General features: G+C 40.9%; 1 protein-coding gene across 4 annotated transcripts in view; it reads left to right on the top strand.

Annotated features, from left to right (window-relative positions):
* Positions 1–19983, top strand: part of ARMH4 (armadillo like helical domain containing 4) — a 200317-nt gene that overhangs the window by 99081 nt on the left and 81253 nt on the right. For all 4 annotated transcript variants that reach the window (XM_078335032.1, XM_009006090.5, XM_054239979.2 and 1 more), the window contains exon 5: positions 8188–8445. In XM_078335032.1, coding sequence (XP_078191158.1) covers positions 8188–8445 — 258 coding nt within the window. The remainder of the gene's footprint in view (positions 1–8187; positions 8446–19983) is intronic.

Below are 19983 nucleotides of genomic sequence, written 5' to 3'. Positions count from 1 at the left end.
GCGGATGCATTTCCTTTTCAGTCCCCACAACTTGCTGCTGTTGCTTTCCTGCTCATCACTTCTGTGAAAATCTTTGTCCTTTTCCTTCTTTTTTTCTGGTCTCTGTTTAACTGTCTTCTGCTTTCATTTCACCATTCTGATGAAAATCTAAGTGTTGTTTGGTGGAACAATTCTCCCCCTTGATGTCTTCAGGCACTTCCATGCCCAATTTGTGGCAGAATTCTTTCTCTGTTTTCATTTCTGCTCCTGGAGACCTGATACTGATTGATAAACAATCCCATGTATGGTGCTGTCATGACTGATGTACCAGAGTGCGTAGCTGTGATGCATCACAGTCCTATAGGAAGGGTAGGTGTCGTTCTCTTCCAAATACTTGACCAGGCAATGCTTACAGAATATGTGCAGACACTTGGCCACCCTGGTTGCATCAGTGAGGTGCCCAGTACACAGGCAGCAGGTGATGTGGGCATTACTGTCCCACAGCTTCATCCTTCTGGTCTACATCTTTGGCTTTTCCCCTGGATGTCTGTCTGCTTGTTTTTCTTTCTGCCTGGGCATGGAGGCCCCAGGTCATCACTCCGACTCACTTATTCTGCCTCACTCTGCACTCTGGTTCACTTCTGGCTCTTGCTGTTTTTTTATTTTCTAGCACTGAAACGGTCACTTTTGAGGGACGGCCGGGAGTCCCTGCTACATTGTGAAGTGGTGGTCTTGGTCTTGGGGGTGCAGGCAGGGGCACTCCAGGAGAAGGAAGGGGTGCTGCTCCCTCCAGATCCGCTCCCAAGAGGAGGAGAAAACAACCTGTCAGGAATTTAAAGTAAAGATATGGAAGTCCTCAGGTAGTTTTGATGGTTCCTGATAGTTTTCCTCATAACCTAAATATTCTATCATTTTCCTCTATCCAGACTCCTTTTCAAGATTTTTTTTTTTTTTTGAGAAGGAGTTTTGCTTTTGTTGCCCAGGCTGGAATACAATGACATGATTTTGAATTACCATAACCTCCACCTCCCAGGTTCAAGTGATTCTCCCGTCTCAGCCTCCCGAGTAGCTGGGATTACGGGATGTGCCACCACGCCCTGCTAATTTTGTGTTTTTAGTAGAGACGGGGTTTCTCCATGTTGGTCAGGTTGGTCTCGAACTCCCAACCTCAGGTGATCTGCCCACCTTGGCCTCCCAAAGTGCTCCTTGGTCCATCTTTATAATGATTTCTTCACACACAATCAATACCCTTTCTTACCCTCACTCTATCCTCCACACTCTCTATTGAGCTCTTCTGGTAAAACTTGCTGCTGGTTAAGTCTCTGTGCCTACTCCCGTCTCCACCCATGCTTGCACCCAAGCAGCTGAATGTGGCTGGAGAACAACTCACAACCATCTCAACAGGTCTCACTTTAAATATATGATGTCACATCTGAAGTGGGCCTGGAAAACTGCCTGGCAGTCCTACCCCATTCCCCCGAGGATTTACTTGCCTACTCTCCAAGATGACTATTTTACACTTTTTCCTCTCACCTCAAACCACCAACATTTCTCTTTTCCTTTCCAGTTTTTTATTTGACTAAGAATAAAAGAAACAGAAAAATGACTTTCATGTATTCCAGCCACCAAATCTGCCCACCTGCCTGAACCATGCCTGTTTCTCTGCCCTTCCTTTCCTACCATTGCAGGGGAGGGTGTATACAAGGTGGTCTGTGCACTGGACACTGTCTTCTTTTAGTCATTATGAAAAAGCCAATCTGTCCACTATGTACCAGGCTTAGTTTTAAGTCCCTTATAATTTTTTTTTTTTGAGATGAAGTCTTGCCCTGTCACCCAGGCTGGAGTGCAGTGGCATGATCTTGACTCACTGCAACCTCTGCCTCACGGGTTCAAGCAATTCTCCTGCCTCAGTCCCCCTGGTAGCTGGGATTACAGGTGCCTGCCACCACACCCAGCTAATTTTTTGTATTTTTAGTAGGGGTGGGGTTTCACCATGTTGGCCAGGCTGGTCTTGAACTGACCTCATCTTGAACTGCCTCGGTCTCCCAAAATGCTGAGATTACAGATATGAGCCACCGTGTCCAGCCAAGTCCTTTATAAATTAACTAATGTGATTCTTACAACAGCCCTGTGAGGTAGGAATAATATCAGTTTTATAGATGAGGAAGCTGGGGCACAGCAAAATTCAGCAACATGTGCCAAATCACACAGCCATAATAAATTTGTGTGGCTTCAGAGTCCATGCATGCAGCCACTGTATAATACTGTGTATCTCAGGATATTCTCCTGCAGCTGCTTCTCTCTTTCTTGCCTCATTGATTGTCCCTCTCAAAGAGATCTGACCCATTAACTTACAAGCAGCTTCTATTTTCTATATTCTATTTTAAGAACCTACCCTTGACCAGGTATCTCTCTCTACCTGCATCCTAATTTCTCTGTTCTCCTTTTAGCCAAATTTCTGGTAAGAATTTTTCGTTTGTTTGCTTATGTCTTCTAATCTTTTGAACCACTCCAACCTGCCTTTGTCCTTGTCATTCCTCAGGAACAACTTTTGTCAAGGTCACCCATGGCCTCCCAGTGCCCAAGGCAGAGAACATCCTCAGTCTCTTACTCGGACCCTTGGAAATGCTTTCTTCATTTGCCCTCCCTGACACTACACTCTCCTTGGTTTTTCTCCCACCCCAGTGGTCACTCCTGTCTCCTGTGCAGATCTCCCTCTGCTGGTCACCCTCTAAATGGTGGCTTTGCCCAGGAATGTGGTCTGGACCATTTCCCTTTCTGTCTGTACTCCCCCTCTTGATAATCTCAGCCAGTCTCAAGGCTTTGGATATTATTTATAAGCTGATGATTCCCAAACTTTTATCTCTAGCTTTGAAACATCCCTAGACCTCCAGCATTTCCTTGGATGCCATAGGCTGTCACATAGTTACTATATCTCAAATGAAAATTCTTGCTTTGACTATCTTTTAGGTCTCATTTTCAGCCATGTGGGATCTTCCTCCTACATTTCACATTATAATCATCAGCAGGGTTCTACCTTCAAATTTTATCCCAGATCTCAGCACCTCTCTGCTCTTTCCAGACTGTACCCTAGTCCAAAGCACCATAATCTATTCCTGGTTTTTAAATGGACCCCTTATTAGCCTTTCTGCTTCATCTCTTGCTCTGACACAGTGTGTTCTCCACCCCTGTTGCTAGAGTCATTCTTTAAAAATATAAGTCAGCACTAATTGTTCCCAAAAAACCTATTGAAATAAACAAAAGCCTCAAAAAACAAACTAACAAACAAACAAACAACAACAACAACAAGAAAGAAGAAAAGAAAAGAAAGAAGTCAGATCTGGCCCTTGCCCACTTCTTCCTGCCTCATTTCCTGTATTTGCCCTGGTTCTCGCAGCCCAAGAAGCTTCTTTGCCATTCTTTGAACACAGCAAGGCCACACCTGCCTCAAGGATTAAGTCCTTGCTATTTCCTCCACTGGGAATGCTCTTCCTGTAGATGTTGATCTAAATTAAACAAGAGAATTCATTATTTCAGTATGTCCTCTGTTCGAAATTTACCTTGGGAGAGAGATCCAAGATGGCCGATTAGCAGCAGCTCAGGATTGTAGCTCCCAGTGAAAGCACAGAGAGTGAGTGGATGCTACACTTCCAGATGAATTTTTGTTGCCCACAGATGAGGAGATTACCAGCGGAGGAGCCCCACACGTCGCCAGTGTGACTCTTTTGACCAGCGCGGCTGTTTTGCCGGTGCTCTGGCATGGCGGTTCTCAGTGCGGAGTATACGGTACTGGGTGCCCTTTTAGTTGGCGTTTGGAGCTCTGGTAAGTCAGAGTCACCCATTCAGCTGATTGAAAAGAGGACTGAAGCTGGGGAGCCAGACCAGAAGATTCCCAGGCAGAAAAGTGCCACGAATCTCAACGCTGCTGTTTCAGCTGGCACAGTGGGTTGTCGCAGGGGAAATTACATAGATTCCAGCACCTTTTCAGCAGGCAACTGGAACACCTGGGAGAGAGAGTCAACTGTTCAACGAAAAAAAAAAAAAAAAAAAAAAGAGGCTCTGAGACTGAGCCAGGTGATTGGGCTCGGCTGGTCCCACCCCATCAAAAAAACAGCAATTGGAAGTGATGAAGATTGAGAGTTTCACAGCAAGCACAGCTGAACCTGGGAAGGTCCAGCTCTGTGGGGGAGGGGTGTCTGCTGAAGGAAAACTAAGAAACAGAAAAAACTTCATCACCAACAAGCTGGACGTCCACTCAGAGACCCAGTCTGAAAGTCAGCAATTACAAAGACGACAGGTGGGTAAATCCACAAAGATGGGAAGAAACCAGTGCAAAAAGGCTGAAAACACCCGAAATTAGAATCTCTCTCCTCCTACAGGGGATCGCAGCTCCTTGTCAGTGATGGAACAAGGCCTGATGGAGAATGAATGTGATTAATTGACAGAATCAGGCTTCAGGAGGTGAATAATAAGAAACTTCTGTGAGCTAAAAGAACATGTTCTAACGCAATGCAAAGAAACTAAGAACCTTGAAGAAAGGTTTGACGAAATGCTAACGAGAATAGATAATTTAGAGAGGAATATAAGTGAATTAATAGAGCCAAAAAACACAATACGAGAACTTCACGAAGTATCCACAAGCTTTAACAGTCGAATTGATCAAGCAGAAGAAAGGATATCAGAGGTGGAAGACCAACTTAATGAAATAAAATGAGCAGACAAGGTTAGATAAAAAAGGCTAGAAAGGAATGAGCAAAGTCTCCAAGAAATATGGGACTATGTGAAAAGACCTAATTTACATTTGATAGGTGTACCTGAATGTGACGAAGAGAATGAATCCAAGCTGGAAAATATTCTTTAGGATGTTATCCAGGAAGACTTTCCCAACCTAGCAAAGCAGGGCAATACTCAACTCCAGATAATACAGAGAACACCACAAAGATATTCCTCAACAAGAGCCACCCCAAGGCACATAATCATTAGATTCACCAGGGTTGAAATGAAGGAGAAAATACTAAGGGCAGCCAGAGAAAAAGGTCAGGTTACCCACAAAGGGAAGCCTATCAGACTCACAGCAGATCTCTCAGCAGAAACCCTACAGCCAGAAGAGAGTTGGGGCCAATATTCAACATCATTAAACAAAAGAACTTTCAACCCAGAATTTCACATCCAGCCAAACTAAGCTTCATAAGTGAAGGAAAAATAAAATTTTTTGCTAACAAGAAAGTACTCAGAGATTTCATCACCACCAGGCCTGCTTTACAAGAGCTTCTGAAAGAAGCATTACACATAGAAAGGAACAACTAATATCAGCCATTCCAAAAGCATACCAAAAGGTAAAGAACATCACCATAATGAAGAATTTACATCAATTAATGAGCAAAACAGCCAGCTAGCATTAAATGGCAGTACTAAACTCATATATATCAATATCAATCCCAAATTTAAATGAGCTAAATGCCCCAATCAAAAGACACAGAGAGGCAAATTGGATAAAAAGCTAAAACCCATCAGTATGCTGCATCCAGACCCATCTCAAATGCAAGGATACACAAAGACTCAAAACAAAGGGATGGAGGAAGATTTACCAACCAAATGGAGAGAGAGAGAGAGAGAGAGAAAAAGCAGGAGTTGCAATTCTCATCTCTGATAAAATAGACTTTAAAGCAACAAAGACTAAAAGAGACAATGAAGGACATTACATAATGGTAAAAGGATCAATGCAACAAGAAGAGCTAATGATCCTAAATATATACGTACCCAATACAGGAGCACCCAGATACATAAGGCATGTTCTTAATGACTTACAAAGAGGCTTAGACTCCCACATAATAATAGTGGGAGACTTTAAAACTGCATTGTCAATATTAGATCAACAAGACAGAAAATTAACAAGGATGTCCAGGACTTGAACTCAGACCTGAAATAAGTAAACTTAATAAACATTTAGAGAACTCTCCACCCTAAATCCACAAAACATACATTCTTATCAGTATCACATCACACCTACTCTAACAGTGACTGCATAATTGGAAGTAAATTACTCCTCAGTAATTGCATAGCATTTCATAGGTTTAAATGAAATATTGGTTGGCTGCTTTTATGTTATTTTCCTCCCTTATTCCTTCCTGTCTCCTTTGTTAATCACATTTATTGGCATAAAAGAGGTTTTTAATACCCATTTTTAGACTGCATTCTAGCCTGGGCAATAGAGCAAGATTGCGTTCTCTCTTCCTCTTTCTCTCTTTCATTCTTTTTGTCTTTCTTTCTCTCTCTTTTTTCATTCTTCTTTTCTTCCTTTTTCTTCCTTTCTTTCTTTTTCACTTTCTTAAAAAAGAAAAAAAAACCACACACACAAACACACATACACACACACACACACACAAAGAAAAAAAATACTTTACCTTGTCAGAAAAGCTTTCTTTAATCTCCCTTTCTAAAATAGCAGTGTCTGGCATTTTCTATCTTCTTGCCAGTTTTAATGAGAGTGTAGAGTTATCTGTCTATTATTTGTTTGCTGTGAGTCTTTCTGAGTGGCATATGGATTCCATGATGGCAGAGACATTATTGCTCTATCCCTAGTGTCTGCAACAGCACGCCTTAGGGGCTGATAAATATTTGTTGAATTTTTAGAGTAGTTACAGGTATTAATTCTACCAAGTTAAAGGATATATAAAAATTAAAAATGATTAAAGGTGACATTTTTTAAAACTTAACCTCTAAATGATAGAGGAAGGGAGTATGTGTGGAGAAAGTTGTGTAGAAGCAGAAAAGGAGAGTCTCCAAGTTCTTGGGCTCTGGTTGTCCTTCTTCCCTTCTTTTCTCCACCATAGGAGGAGAGTTACCTATTGCAGTAACTGCTGTGCCAAGAGTCAAGGGGAGAGACCAAAGGGAAGGCCTTCTGTGGACTTTGTGGGCACTTATCAAGAGCTTCAGGGGTGCATCCATGGTGAGGATGGGGCCTTGAAGTATTGCTAGGAAATTAACATTGGTGAAACAAAATGAAATTGGGGATTTTTTTTTTTTGAGATGGAGTTTTGCTCTTCTTGCCCAGGCTGGAATGCAGTGGCACCATCTCAGCTCACCATAACCTCCGCCTCCCGGGTTCAAGTGATTCTCCTTCCTCAGCCTCCCGAGTAGCTGGGATTACAGGCATGTGCCACCACTCCTGGCTAATTTTGTATTCTTAATGGAGATGGGGTTTCTCCACATTGGTCAGGCTATTCTCAAACTCCTGACATCAGTTGTTCTGTCCACCTTGGCCTCCCAAAGTGCTGGGATTACAGGCATGAGCCACCGTGCCTGGCCTACAAAATTGGGGATCTTATGTTCCTTAAACTCACTCCACTTGAAGCATTGAAAATGACAACTTGTGGTGAAGTGCCATGGCTCACACCTGTAATCCTAGCATTGTGGGAGACTGAGGGAGGAGGATTGCTTGAGTTCAGTTTAAGACTGCGGTGAACTATGATTATGACACGGCACTCCAGTGTGGGCAACAGAGTAAGACCTTGTCTTTTTAAAAAAATCTAGAATTGTGAATGTTAAGTCTTACAATGAAGATAATGGTAATTTTTAATGTGTTGCCTTTCTGACCACTCCTGGTGAATATCCCATTTCCCAGTTCTTTTAGAGTTGAATTGAGAATGTTGATGAAATTATTTTCAGTTTCTTGGATTGCTCTTTCTTAGAGAGAACAAGATGCAAGGTGAATTCATGTGCTCTTCACTTACCATTGTGAGTTCTACTCACTGATACAGATAAACAGAAAAAAACTGTGCCAAAATAACGAATTCTCTCCATTAACATTATGAGCTGTAAAGGGATGGGAACAGCTTATTTTAAGTTCTGTTAGTACTGCAGTGTGCTAAATGATAAACATTTAATGATCTCCAGAAAACAGCAAAAATAAAACAATTTATTGTATAAATATCTTTAATAACAAATCATATTACCTGAACTTTGACTCCCAATAAACATCTGCCTGATACTTATCTGACATAACTATGGTTTTGAAAGTTTAAACTCTAGGACATACGTGGGTATATAATCCTGCAAAGTTCACATTGTCTAACTTTGGCTATAAAGATGTGTTTCAAAACACCAAACAGTTATTTTGTAGTGTTTGGATCATTTCAAATGATTCATTTGTTTCGGCATAAACTCATTATATGTCTCTATGTTTCCCTTTGATTTCTTTTTGCCTAGAGGGAGAAGAAGATGAGGATGAAGAGGACGAAGAAGATGAAGATGAAGAAGAGGAAGATGAGGATGAAGATGAGGAAGATAAAGATGCAGACTCGCTGGATGAGGGCTTGGATGGTGACACTGAGCTGCCAGGGTTTACTCTCCCTGCTGTCACCTCCCAGGAACCAGGTTTAGAGCAGGGAAACATGGACCTCTTGGAGGGAGCCACCTACCAGGTGCCAGATGCCATTGAATGGGAACAGCAGAATCAAGGCTTGGGTAAGAGGCATGTGTATTTCCCTTTTCCTTCCTTCTCTCCTTCTTTTATGTTTCTAAGGTGACAGCCTTCTTTCATTGCTATCTGTTGTAGAGAAAAATGGGTTTTCTATATTTATGAGTAGTTTCTACATCTATGGGTGGTGGTTAAGAGTATAAATATAAACTCATTGAAGAAATAACTAATAATTAAACATTAAAAATTGTTAGTTACTTCTTCAATGAGTTTTTATTTATGCTCTTAAATAGCCAGGCTCCAAAGAGTCTCTAACTGCCTATCATGAGCACAGTTGCCTGATTTTTGGAAGAAATTCAGTTTTTCTTTCCCAGTTGGAAGACAGCAGTAGGCTTTAGGAGGACATCTGCACGGGGAGGAGATATGTGCAACCAGGATGCCCGGACAAACAGCACCAGGGGATAGAGTTGGAGAACAAATGCATTCTTGTTCCACTCTGTCCTTTGGTAATTTGTTCCCTAGGGGAACTTCTTCCCCTGCTTGAAGGTGAGCAGTTGGACAGTCCCATGACTTTCCTGTTCAGTCTTGTGGCTGCATTGCTATGTCAAACACGATTTCATTTCAGCCACTAGGGTGTCCAGACCACTCCATGCTTACTGTCTATTCGTGGCTCATGCTTGTGGCGAGAGACTTGGAGGACACAGGCTGCTCCTTAGCTCAGCACTTCCTTCCCCATTGGCAGGGAAGCTCCCCAGTCTGTCCCTCTCCTCTTGTCAGAGGGAGACACTATTAGGCTCTGAGTGACTCCTTGAGGCCATATTCCTTTGACTGGAGGTGGAGTGATCTCTTCTCCAAAGAAACTCTTCTCTGAAATGCTCTAGTCTTTAACAGCTGGGCCCATTGATTCCTTCAGTGTGGCAGATGTTAGATTTAAGAGTCAGAAAAACTGGTAAAAAATACTAGTTTAGGGGACATTTTATTGAAAATTTGGGAGTTCTGGGATTTTGCTCTGGATGTAGTTCTGGGAGTAGCATCTATAGATTGGCATACAGGTTGTAGTTGAAATGTAGATGGGACTTCCTGTGGAATATGCTACAGGAAGGAGAGAAGATAATAAGGGATGGACTTCTAGTGGGCAGACAACATTTCCTGAATTATTTTCTGGCCAATTCAGCATGCACTGGACAATGGTTACTTTAAAAACATGTCATATGAAACTGATAAAAACTTATATGGGTATCAAAACATTATAATATCAAAATACTGTCAAACAAACACAAAATAAGATGAACTCTGGTCTGTGAACAAGTGAATGAATGTTTAGTTTGAAATGCTTCTGTTCTACATGAGCAGGTTTGAAATGAATGAAATAAAATACAAACTACAAAGATAACTTATTACAGAGCAGGTTAAAAACAGACAAAAATCTACACATAAAGTGACTCCTCAGGCTGTGCACAGCTTTATAATATGGAAGCATATAATATGTACAGTTGAACAGCCTTTCAGGATGGATGGGATGGATATTCAGAGACTAGTACTTTATTGGAGGGAGGAGTGAGGGAGACAGGGTTGCCTTAGCACAGAAGCAGGGGCATCATATGACATCTACCCTGGATCTCTGGTCAAAGAAATCAAGTATCACCCCTTACAAAGTGAACTTGCCATCTATGAATAATTATAAGTAATTGGAGGGTCTTAGAAAAATATAGGGAAGCTCTGATTCAAGGCTAAAATGATCATTTGGGCTGTGGTATTATCATGCTCCTCAACACAAATTTACCACTTAATAGGAGTCAGATTTTTAAGGAATCAACTTTATTGAGGTGCATATTATACACAATAAATTGCACTCACTGAAAGCATTCAATTTGATGAGTCTCAGAATTATATACACCCATACAACCCCCATCACAGTCATGATGCAGAACATTTCCATCATTTCATCCCCAGTGATTCCTCATGCCCCTTTGCCATTCATCCCTCCCTCAGGTAACCACTGGTCTTCTTTGGTCACTGTACATTAGTTTGCATTTCCTAGAATTTTGTACAAATGAAATCAAATGGTATATATGATTTTGTGTCCAGCTTAGATCACTTAGCATAATAATTTTGAGATTCAACTATGTTGTATGTATGTGTGTCAGTAGTTTGTTCCTTATATGTAACATACACACATGTGCTCACACATCCACACACACATATATATAGTTGACTAATATTCAGTTTTATGGATATAACACATTTTGCTCATCTAGTCACCTGTTGATGAACACCTGGCTTGTTCCCTGTTTTGGCTAATAGCAGTTCAATTTTAAGGCTTGTCATGCTTGAAACTGAGGACAAAAAGCTCTGTTGTCCTCCTGTCCTGACTTCTGATTTCAGGCCCCTTGCCCAGCTAAAGTTTCTTTTTTTTTTTTTTTTTTGAGACAGAGTCTTACTCTGTCATCCAGGATGGAGTACAGTGGTGCAATCTCGGGCACTGCAACCTCCACCTCCCAGGTTCAAATGATTCTTCTGCCTCAGCCTCCCAAGCAGCTGGAATTACAGCTACCCTCCATGACACGAGGCTAATTTTTGTATTTTTAGTAGACACATAGTTTCACCATGTTTGCCAGGCTGGTCTCAAACTCCTGACCTTAGATGATCTGCCCACCTTGGCCTCCCAAAGTGCTGGGATTACAGGCGTGAGACACAGCTAAAGTTTCTTAAATTAGTGATACCGGTTTAGTAATTTGTTATGCTTTTATAAGTGATTTCTTCAGATCCTGAGTTTTTTTTTTTAAAAATCAGACTTATTATTATTATTTACTATTTCTCTAGGTGTCTCTTACTTTTTGCTGTTGTTGCTTCTTTTCCTAAAATATTCTTTTTGTCAACATGGTTTTAGCATTGTGGGCTTCCTGGGAACCAAACAAAGGAAAAAATATTTCAAAGTGTTCTTCTCACTGTGAGAAGATTGTGTTTGAGGAGGGTCTGGGTTTCGGATTTTATTAGCCTGCCATCTTTTCTTGGAAGGACAGGAATTCTCCTAATAATTCAAAACAAATAACAACATGTAGATCAAATTAAATGATGCAGTTTACTAAATACTCTCAGATCAGGTAAAGTAGTAAAACCCCTTTTTTTTCTGTGATGGATTTTGTGGTCGGAAGAACAATGGCTCCCTGAAGATGTCCATGTTCTAATATCTGGAACCTGTGAATACATTACCCTACATGGAAAAAGAGACTTTACTGATTTGATTAAATTAAGGATCTTTAGGCTGGGCACAGTGGCTCATGCCTGTAATTCCAGTGCTTTGAAAGGCTGAGGCAGGAGGATCGTTTGAGGCCAGGAGTTTGAGAACAGCCTGGAAACATAGAAAGACCTCATCTCTACAACAGCTACAGAAAGTTAGCTGAGGGTGGCATGTGCTTGTAGTTCCAGCTACTCAAGAGGTTAAGGTGGGAGGGTCACTTGAGCCAGGTGTATGAGTTTGTTTTCATGCTCCTATGAAGAGATACCTGAGACTGGATAATTTATGAAGGAAAGAGGTTTAATTGACTCACAGTACTGCAGGGCTGGGGAGGCCTCAGGAAATTTACAATCCTGGCAGAAGGGGAAGCAAACATGTCCTTCTGCATATGGTAGCAGGGAGGAAAAGTACAGACCTACGTGGGGAAAAGCCCCCTATAACACCATCAAATCGTGTGAGAACTCACTCTCTACCATGAGAACAGCATGGGGAAACTGCCCCCATAATTGAAGCACCTCCCATGAGGTCCCTCCCAGGACACAGGGGATCATGGGAATTACAATTCAAGATGAGATTTGGGTGTTGGCACAGCCAAACCGTATCACCAGGAATTTAAGGCCGCAGTAAGCCATGATTATGCCACTGCATTCCAGCCTGGGTGACTGAGTAAGACCCTGCCAAAAAAAAAAACAAAAACAGTTAAGGATCTTTAAATTGGAATGGGAAGGTTATCCTGGATTATTGGGTGGATTCAGTATAATCACAAAGGTTCTTATAAGAGGGAAGCAGGAGATTCAGAATCAGAGAAGATGTGATGATGGGAGCAGAGGTCAGAGTGATGTAGCCATCAGCCAAGGAATGCTGTCAGCCTCTAGAAGCTGGAAAAGGCAAGGAAACGGATTCTCCTCCATGGCCTCTGGAAGGAATGCAGCCCTGCCAACATCTTGGTTTGAGCTCAGTGAGACCCATTTCAGACTTTTGACCTCCAGAACTGCAAGGTAATAAATCTGTGTTGTCTGAAGCCTTCTGGTAATTTGTTATAGCAGCCATAGAAAACGGATTCAGATTTCAATAGGTATTCAAGGAGCAGTGTCATTTTGAAAGCAGAGCCTCATGGCAGCTATGCTCAGAGTGTAAACATTGTAAAATTAAGTATACTTTTTCCTGTAATGAATCAATAAAAATGTAAACTCTGAGATCCTTTGAAAAGTAATTCTATTTAATATAATAACACTTTGATTGGCTGTCTACTTCATTCCTATTTTTAAATGGGTTGTTTTATTTCTAGGTTGTCACCTCCAGTTTTACAATATGAATGGTATTCCAAAGTAAACGCTGAAACCCATGTAAATTTTTAAAAATGAACAGATTGAGGTGGGTAGTGAACTAAAAATAATGCAAACTCTTTGCAAACTCTTGGAATAGATTATAGTCTCATATCCTGTGAAGTGCCAAGAGCAGAACATAGATGACTTTCTAAGGCAAAGCGGTAAATTGAGACCTCAAATTCTCTGCACTTCCGTTTTCTGCACCATCATGTATGCATTGCCTCTGAAGCTTTGGAGGGAGAGAACTTAGTTTCTTCATCTTGCTGCAGGGAAATGTGAATGTGGAGTGAACTGTGTGTTGTTGGGATAGAGAGAATTGGGAGTGAAAGTTCCATGTTTTGATTGAGGCGTATTGGCTGATTGTTCAAATGTTAGTAGCATAGAGGAAGCTGATGTACAGAATTCATTTCTTCTCTCATCTAACAGGTTCATTTTTACATTTATTGACAAGAACCTGTACAGAGAGCAGACACTGTGACCCACACCGCTTCTTATCCTGTTGCTATGATAAATCACACAATTATCCTCTTTGAAGTGTAAAAATCAATATGACCAAAGATGAGTCAACATATTTATTTTAATGTTTATTTTCAATGTAATTAATACCTGGTGATTCACTTCTGTTTGCTTGCTATATTTGTTCGGATGCCTTCAGTTATAGGTAGTAGAAATCCTAAGTTAAATTGGTTTATAGAATGAAGAAATACATTTTTTTTCCTCAAAACAAGAAGTCTAGAGATAGAGCTCCTGGGTCTATTGATGCAGAAGCCCAATTGTCATCAGTGACATAAGTTTTTTTCCCATTTTGCTGTATCACTATCCTTGGTGTGTTGACTTGTCCCTCAGGCTGGCTTCCTTTTAGTTGCAATGGCTGCAACAATTTCAGGTTCCACATCCAGACAAGACATTGTTCAGAGAAGGAAGGCAACTCTTTTTACTGTGTTCTTTCTTTCCTTCTTTCTTTCTTTTTTGAGACACAGTCTTATTTTCTCCCCTAGGCTGGAGTGCAGTGGTGTGATCTTGGCTCACTGCAGCCTCCACCTTCAGGGTTCAAGTGATTCTCCCACCTCAGCCTCCCCAGTAGCTGGGATTATGGGCACACACCATGCCTGTAATTTTTGTATTTGTAGTAGAGACAGGGTTTTGCCATGTTGATCAGGCTGATCTTGAACTCCTGACCTCAAGTGATCTGCCCATGTCAGCCCCCCAAAGTGCTGGGATTACAGGAATGAGCCACTGTGCCTGGCCCATTGTGCCCCTCCCTTCCTCCCTTCCCCTCTTCCTCCCTTCCCCCTTTCTCCCTTCCTTCCTGCCCCCTTCCCCCTTCCCCTTTCCCCCTTCCCCATTTTCCCCTTCCCCCTTCCCCGATTACCCCCTTCCGCCATTCCCTCTTTCCACTCCCCATCTCCCTATCTCCCAGGCTGGAGTGTAGTGGTGTGATCTTGGCTCATTGCAACCTCCACCTCCCAAGTTCAAGTAATTCTCCTGCCTCAGCCTCCTGAATAGCTGAAATTATAGGTGCATGCCACCATGGCCCAGCTAATTTTTGTATTTTTAGTAGAGACAGGGTTTCGCCATATTGGCCAGGATGGTCTTGCACTTTCAGCCTCAGGTGATCTGTCTGCCTCAGCCTCCTAAAGTGCTGGGATTGCATGTTTGAGCCACTGTGCTTCTTTCTTAAGAGAGAGGCAGCCTTTCAAGAATTCCCCAGTAGACTATATCATACCCCTGATTGGCTGAGATTAGGTCACATGCCTATTTCTGAACAATGGTTAGCAAGTGGAATGTGATCATGTGATTGATGGAATGGAAGTAGCCAGGGGGCAGTCCAACCTATCACTCATGGTTTCTGTGTTGTTCTGTTTTCTTCTTGTCAGTGATATGCGCCTGTCTCTTCTATCCTCTAAGAATCCCATGACCAATCTTGTTAAATTATTATCTTTATTTGGTTTGAGTTCATGACTTCTGGATGAGAGCTTGAGGGTGGCATTGTTTCATCTCAGGAAGAGACCATTTTTGGCTACTTTAGAGTTTGATTGATGTTCCAGGTGGATAAACCTATTGGCTTTTTAATTGAGAATTCTTGTAGCTGTCTTTACTTTTTTCAAAATTCTACATCTGACATTGGAATGGACACTTGATTGAGGAAGTGTATATTTTTCTCTGGAAATCCTTAACAAACGTGGTGCTCAATTAATGGTCTAGGGATGTTTGTGAAAAACAGAGGAATGGAGGGAAGCACTCATGTATCTGTCTTTTAACCAGACATTCATTGAGCACCTGCAAAGTGTGTGCTGTATGTTCTGAAAAGAGTGAGAGGCTGACAGGTAAAGAGATGTAAAGTCATGGGGCAGAGTGTGGTCCCATAGATGTGAGGTCATTGGCTGAGCGGTTCTACAGTGGGGGACTGAGTTATCACTTATTACCAGGGCTAGCTTTAAGCGGGCAGCCATCTCATTTGAGATGTGACTTCAGAGATGCACTGTCTGATCCTCTAATTTATATCAGCCTTGCTGTTCTCACGCAGTGCCTGCTTTCCAGTATTAGAGCCTTACTTTGCGTGGATATGTATCTTCAGAAGGCCTTAGAAAGATAGATATCTTCTATCTGGATAGAACAACTCATTAAGATATTATCATTTATTATGCTCTATAAGGGATTAATTTATCAAGTTCATTAGCTGCTAATTTGGCAAGATGAAAGGGAGAGGAACATAAGATGTATGTGTTTTGAATTGGTAGGAGGGTAGAATGAATTGCAGCCTAAGTGTGGGAAGTGGGCCTTCTGGAAACACAGCACTTGACTGTGAGGAAGTGAGACCCTTAGCCCTAAAATATGTCAGTGCTCTCTTTCTTCTCGTCCTCCTTTTTCTTATTATTCATTTAAAACACTTAACATGTAGCTGAGATTGAATACTTAATATAGTGCAACACAGACTGTGGCAACAAGGAAAAGATGCCTTGCAAAAAATAGTGGGAAGTGTGAGATTTCAAACAGCTCCTCATTGCAACAAATGTCAGTGTATTTTGATGTATAACATGTTAAGCTATGGCTTAAAGGTTTGCTTGAAGCTGCCAAGATTAAGGTAATTAAGTATGTGTATAGAATGAGTGGAAGGAAAGAAATCTCAGCCCAATGTAACCAGCACAAAGAGAGATGGTAGATTGGCTAAAACCCCCAGACGACCGCGTTCAATCTTAGCTGCGCATTGGAATCCATTTATTATAGTTCCTAGAGAGCTATAAAAATTACTGATACCTGAATGCTACTTCTATAAAACAACTGTCTTAGACCGAATCTACTGATCATGCTCCAGGGGTTAGGCAGCTTCTGTTTATGTAGGGAGAAGGAGAAAGAGAATTTTCAGAAGTATTTCTGTACATTGTGAATGGAATCCCCATGAGTAAAACTTTATATTACTTTTAATGATCTTTTGTGTGTTGGATTAATGTGCCTTAAGAAAACCTTCAGCTTTTTATAATCACATAGAGATCAAACAAAGTCAATATTCATGATTTAATTTTCCCAGAAAGCTCATGGTCACATTATAGACTCCTAAATCTGAACCATGGATGTGTATACTCAGACACCTGTTTCCAGGATAAGTCAGCATCTCCCAATATGAGCTTCCTTGGGTAGGTATCTGCCCGACACCTGGGAGTCCTTCCATCCCCATTTCACTTGTTGCTCAGGCTGGAGTGCAATGGTGAGATCTCGACTCACTGCAACCTCTGTCTTCTGGGTTCAAGCAATTCTCCTGCCTCAGCCTCCCGAGTAGCTGGAATTACAGGCATGCACCACCATACCTGGCTAATTTTTTATTTTTAGTAGAGACAGGATTTTTCCATGTTGGTCAGGCTGGTCTTGAACTCCTGACCTCAGGTGATCTGCCTGCCTTGGCTTCCCAAATTTCTGGGAATATAGGCATGGGCCACTGTGTCCAGCTGCTATTCCCTCTTTCTTTGGAAAGAGTGGAATTATTTTTCTAGACCGGAGAAGCAAAGACTTGGGTGCAGACCTCTTTTTTCACATTAGGTAAGACACCCTGGTGCTAGAGTTTAAAGCAGAGATGATGATCTCTGCCTCGTGAGGATAAACATGTAAAAGAAACTAAACATAAGAGAAATGAACACCTAAGAGAAGGATGCCTTTTAAGTCTGATATATTTTTTCTTCATAGATCTCTCCATTTGAATTGTTGGTTACTTGTGGATTTATAGTAGTTGGGAATTTCTAGGGAAGAATACCTATATGCTTGTGGTAGAGGATTCAACAAACTCAGGATTTTAGTAAGTTTTAAATGCACTTATTGCCTGGGTTTTCCGTGTATTTATATCCTATTTATTGTACCTATTTTTGCTAGAAACTCCAAATCCTCTTTTTAGCACAAGGTAGGTTATAAATAGGTTAACTACCCAAAAATGAATAGACTTCCTTTCTGCTGCTCATTCCCAGCTGTGCTCACCAGATGTGCACTGCGAACTACAAACACAGAATTCATTAGAACCAAGAGTCAGAGAACTGGCCAAGCCTAAAGAAAAGCAGGTGCGAGCCTAAAAAGAATGTAAAGTATACTGTGTTTTTCTTTTATTTTAATGTTCATGAGACTTCTGATGAACAGTTCTGGATATTGGTTACTGTCAAATTCTTGTTTTCCTTTAACATAAGACACATTAAGGTATTTGGAAAGCGAAAAGGATTGATGGCATAGATAATTTTGTGGACCGTCTGAAGTTTTTCTTAAAGACTGACATTTAATGATGTTTTCACAGTTAGGAATTTTAGGAATTTCACATCAAAAATCTCAGGCAGACAGCACTGAGGCTTCAGGAATTCATTCATTCCAAGAGTCATAGGCAGAACTCAGAGGAACCCAGACACTTTACTTTGCCCAGGTCAGCTGTGGAACACTGCAAATTCCCTTCCCCTCCCTCTAAATTTTCTTTTGAGAAAATGAATGTGAAGCAAGTCTAAGTCTCAAACGCTAATGTAATGAAGGAAACCTGTAAAATAGAGTTAGTTGAGTGTTGCTACAGTTCAGTGGCCACCATGACTACCTACGTGTACAATTTAGTATTTCCAGAGCACTCAGCTAACCCCTCAGGTGGAAAGTCTCCCTGAGGATGTGCTTAAGTTGAGGAAGAAAAATAAATCTTGGTTGTTAAAATAATAGCCCTATAGACCAGCTGCATCTCCTGACTCAGGGTTCACAGAAGCAATACTGTAAGTAGGGGGTTATGTAGGATCTCCTAAATGAACTGTCAAGCTGGCCTCAGGAAGCTGAAGATATTTTTGAAATTCAAAAGAATTGATGGTGCAAAGTGAAAACACAATGAAACAAAAGTGAAGAAGAGATTAAATGTTAAAACAAGGAATCAGAGATTTAGGTCAGGAAATCAGAGGAGCCAACAGTTCATGGGTCAGAAGCATTTCTTAAAATCTATTTATTGCTTTTATAAACTCTCGATATATTTAGGGATCTCTGTGTGCTGTCTGGTCCATCTTCCTATGCTTTTCTTTTTCACTCTGTCTGAGACCTCTTTCTTATTAGTCTGTTGTCACTGTCACCAGAACATGCATCGAACATTCCCTACCCACTTTGTCTACCACTGTTTTTCGTTCTTAGAATAGTCATCTCCCCTTTCCTTGTTCTACACCTGGATCTGGCTGAAGGCTTTCCTGGGAACTCTAATTCACACCAAGCCCTTGCTTTTGAAATGCTTCCAGTCATTTGTCAGTATTATTTAATTTCTAATCACTGCACTGTCTCATTTTGCTTATTTTTGGAGGGAACCTCAGAGCATCTAGCACACAGCGTGGAGTACTGTTGATCCTTAAAAGGGATTTTTCTTCCAGCTGATCGCCATTCTGGGCATGAAATTTTCAAGCACAGTTGTGAAGAGAAAGGGGATGCTACTGGATAGTAATGTGGAAGGGGGGCAAGGTCTTTAGATGGCAGGAGTTTAATTTCTGGAAAACATGGTAACTTGATCAGATGTGAAGGGCTTTCCATCATGCTTATAAGCGACAGGAAGCTTAACTCTCACATGGCAGGTAGAACTTTGTTTCATTGTTATTTTCGCTGCTTCTACTTACTCCAAAGTGTTTTGTAACATATACAGAGTCCTCAGTAGTCCACAAACTATAGCCTGCTTTCTGGCCATAAACTTTAGAGAGTGTTTTGAGGCTAGTTTTTTCCAGAATGTAATCTTACATTTTATGTTTTTTTTTGGAATGAACTTTGAGTGATTCTTCACTGTAGAAATTATTAGACTTTGGAAGTGTTGGGCCAATTACATTGATTAGCTTAGCCTCTGAATCAGAAGAAAATCAGATTGCATTCTCACAGAGTGGTTGAGCAATTTAAAAATTTACCAAATAGTTAATTAGGTTGTTTTATAGAGATAAAGCCTTTGATAGCTCCTACCAAAGAAGGACAACAACTGTTGCATTACCTAGATGGAATTGAGACATTTATAAACCTGATTCTCTCTGATGCTGGTTCAGTACTTCCCCAGGTCTGAGAATCAAGTTGTCTTTTTGTATCTCACTTCTGACTATAGTAAAATTATTATTATTATGTAGTGTTTTAAATGTTTTAGTTTCCTGGTTTGAATATATTTTATCTTTTTGTTTCTTTAATGTCCTGTAGGAGCTGTTATACCGTGGGTTATGGTACCAGAGGTTCACTAAAAATGAATTTGAACTTCCTGGTTAGGAAGGGACTTCTGTAAACCTAAACCTGAATATCTTGGCTCCAAACTATCTATCTTGATTTGATTTCTTCTCATGATCTGTGTGAGATAATAGACTCAATGCTTCCCAGAAGCTGAAGCTCTTCTCTGTATTTTCATAATTAAATTATATTGAATTAGAGAATCAGAAAAAAAAATCACATTTCCTTTATTAAAAATGCATTTCTTTTCTTTTTTTTTTTAATTGCATTTTAGGTTTTGGGGTACAAGTGCAGAACATGCAAGACATTTGCATAGGTACACATATGGTTTTGCTGCCTTCCTC

Source organism: Callithrix jacchus, chromosome 8, assembly GCF_049354715.1.
Source record: "Callithrix jacchus isolate 240 chromosome 8, calJac240_pri, whole genome shotgun sequence".
Classification (NCBI taxonomy): Eukaryota; Metazoa; Chordata; class Mammalia; order Primates; family Cebidae; genus Callithrix; species Callithrix jacchus.
Note: the sequence above shows the minus strand (reverse complement) of the source record. Positions and strands in the feature narration are given on the sequence as shown.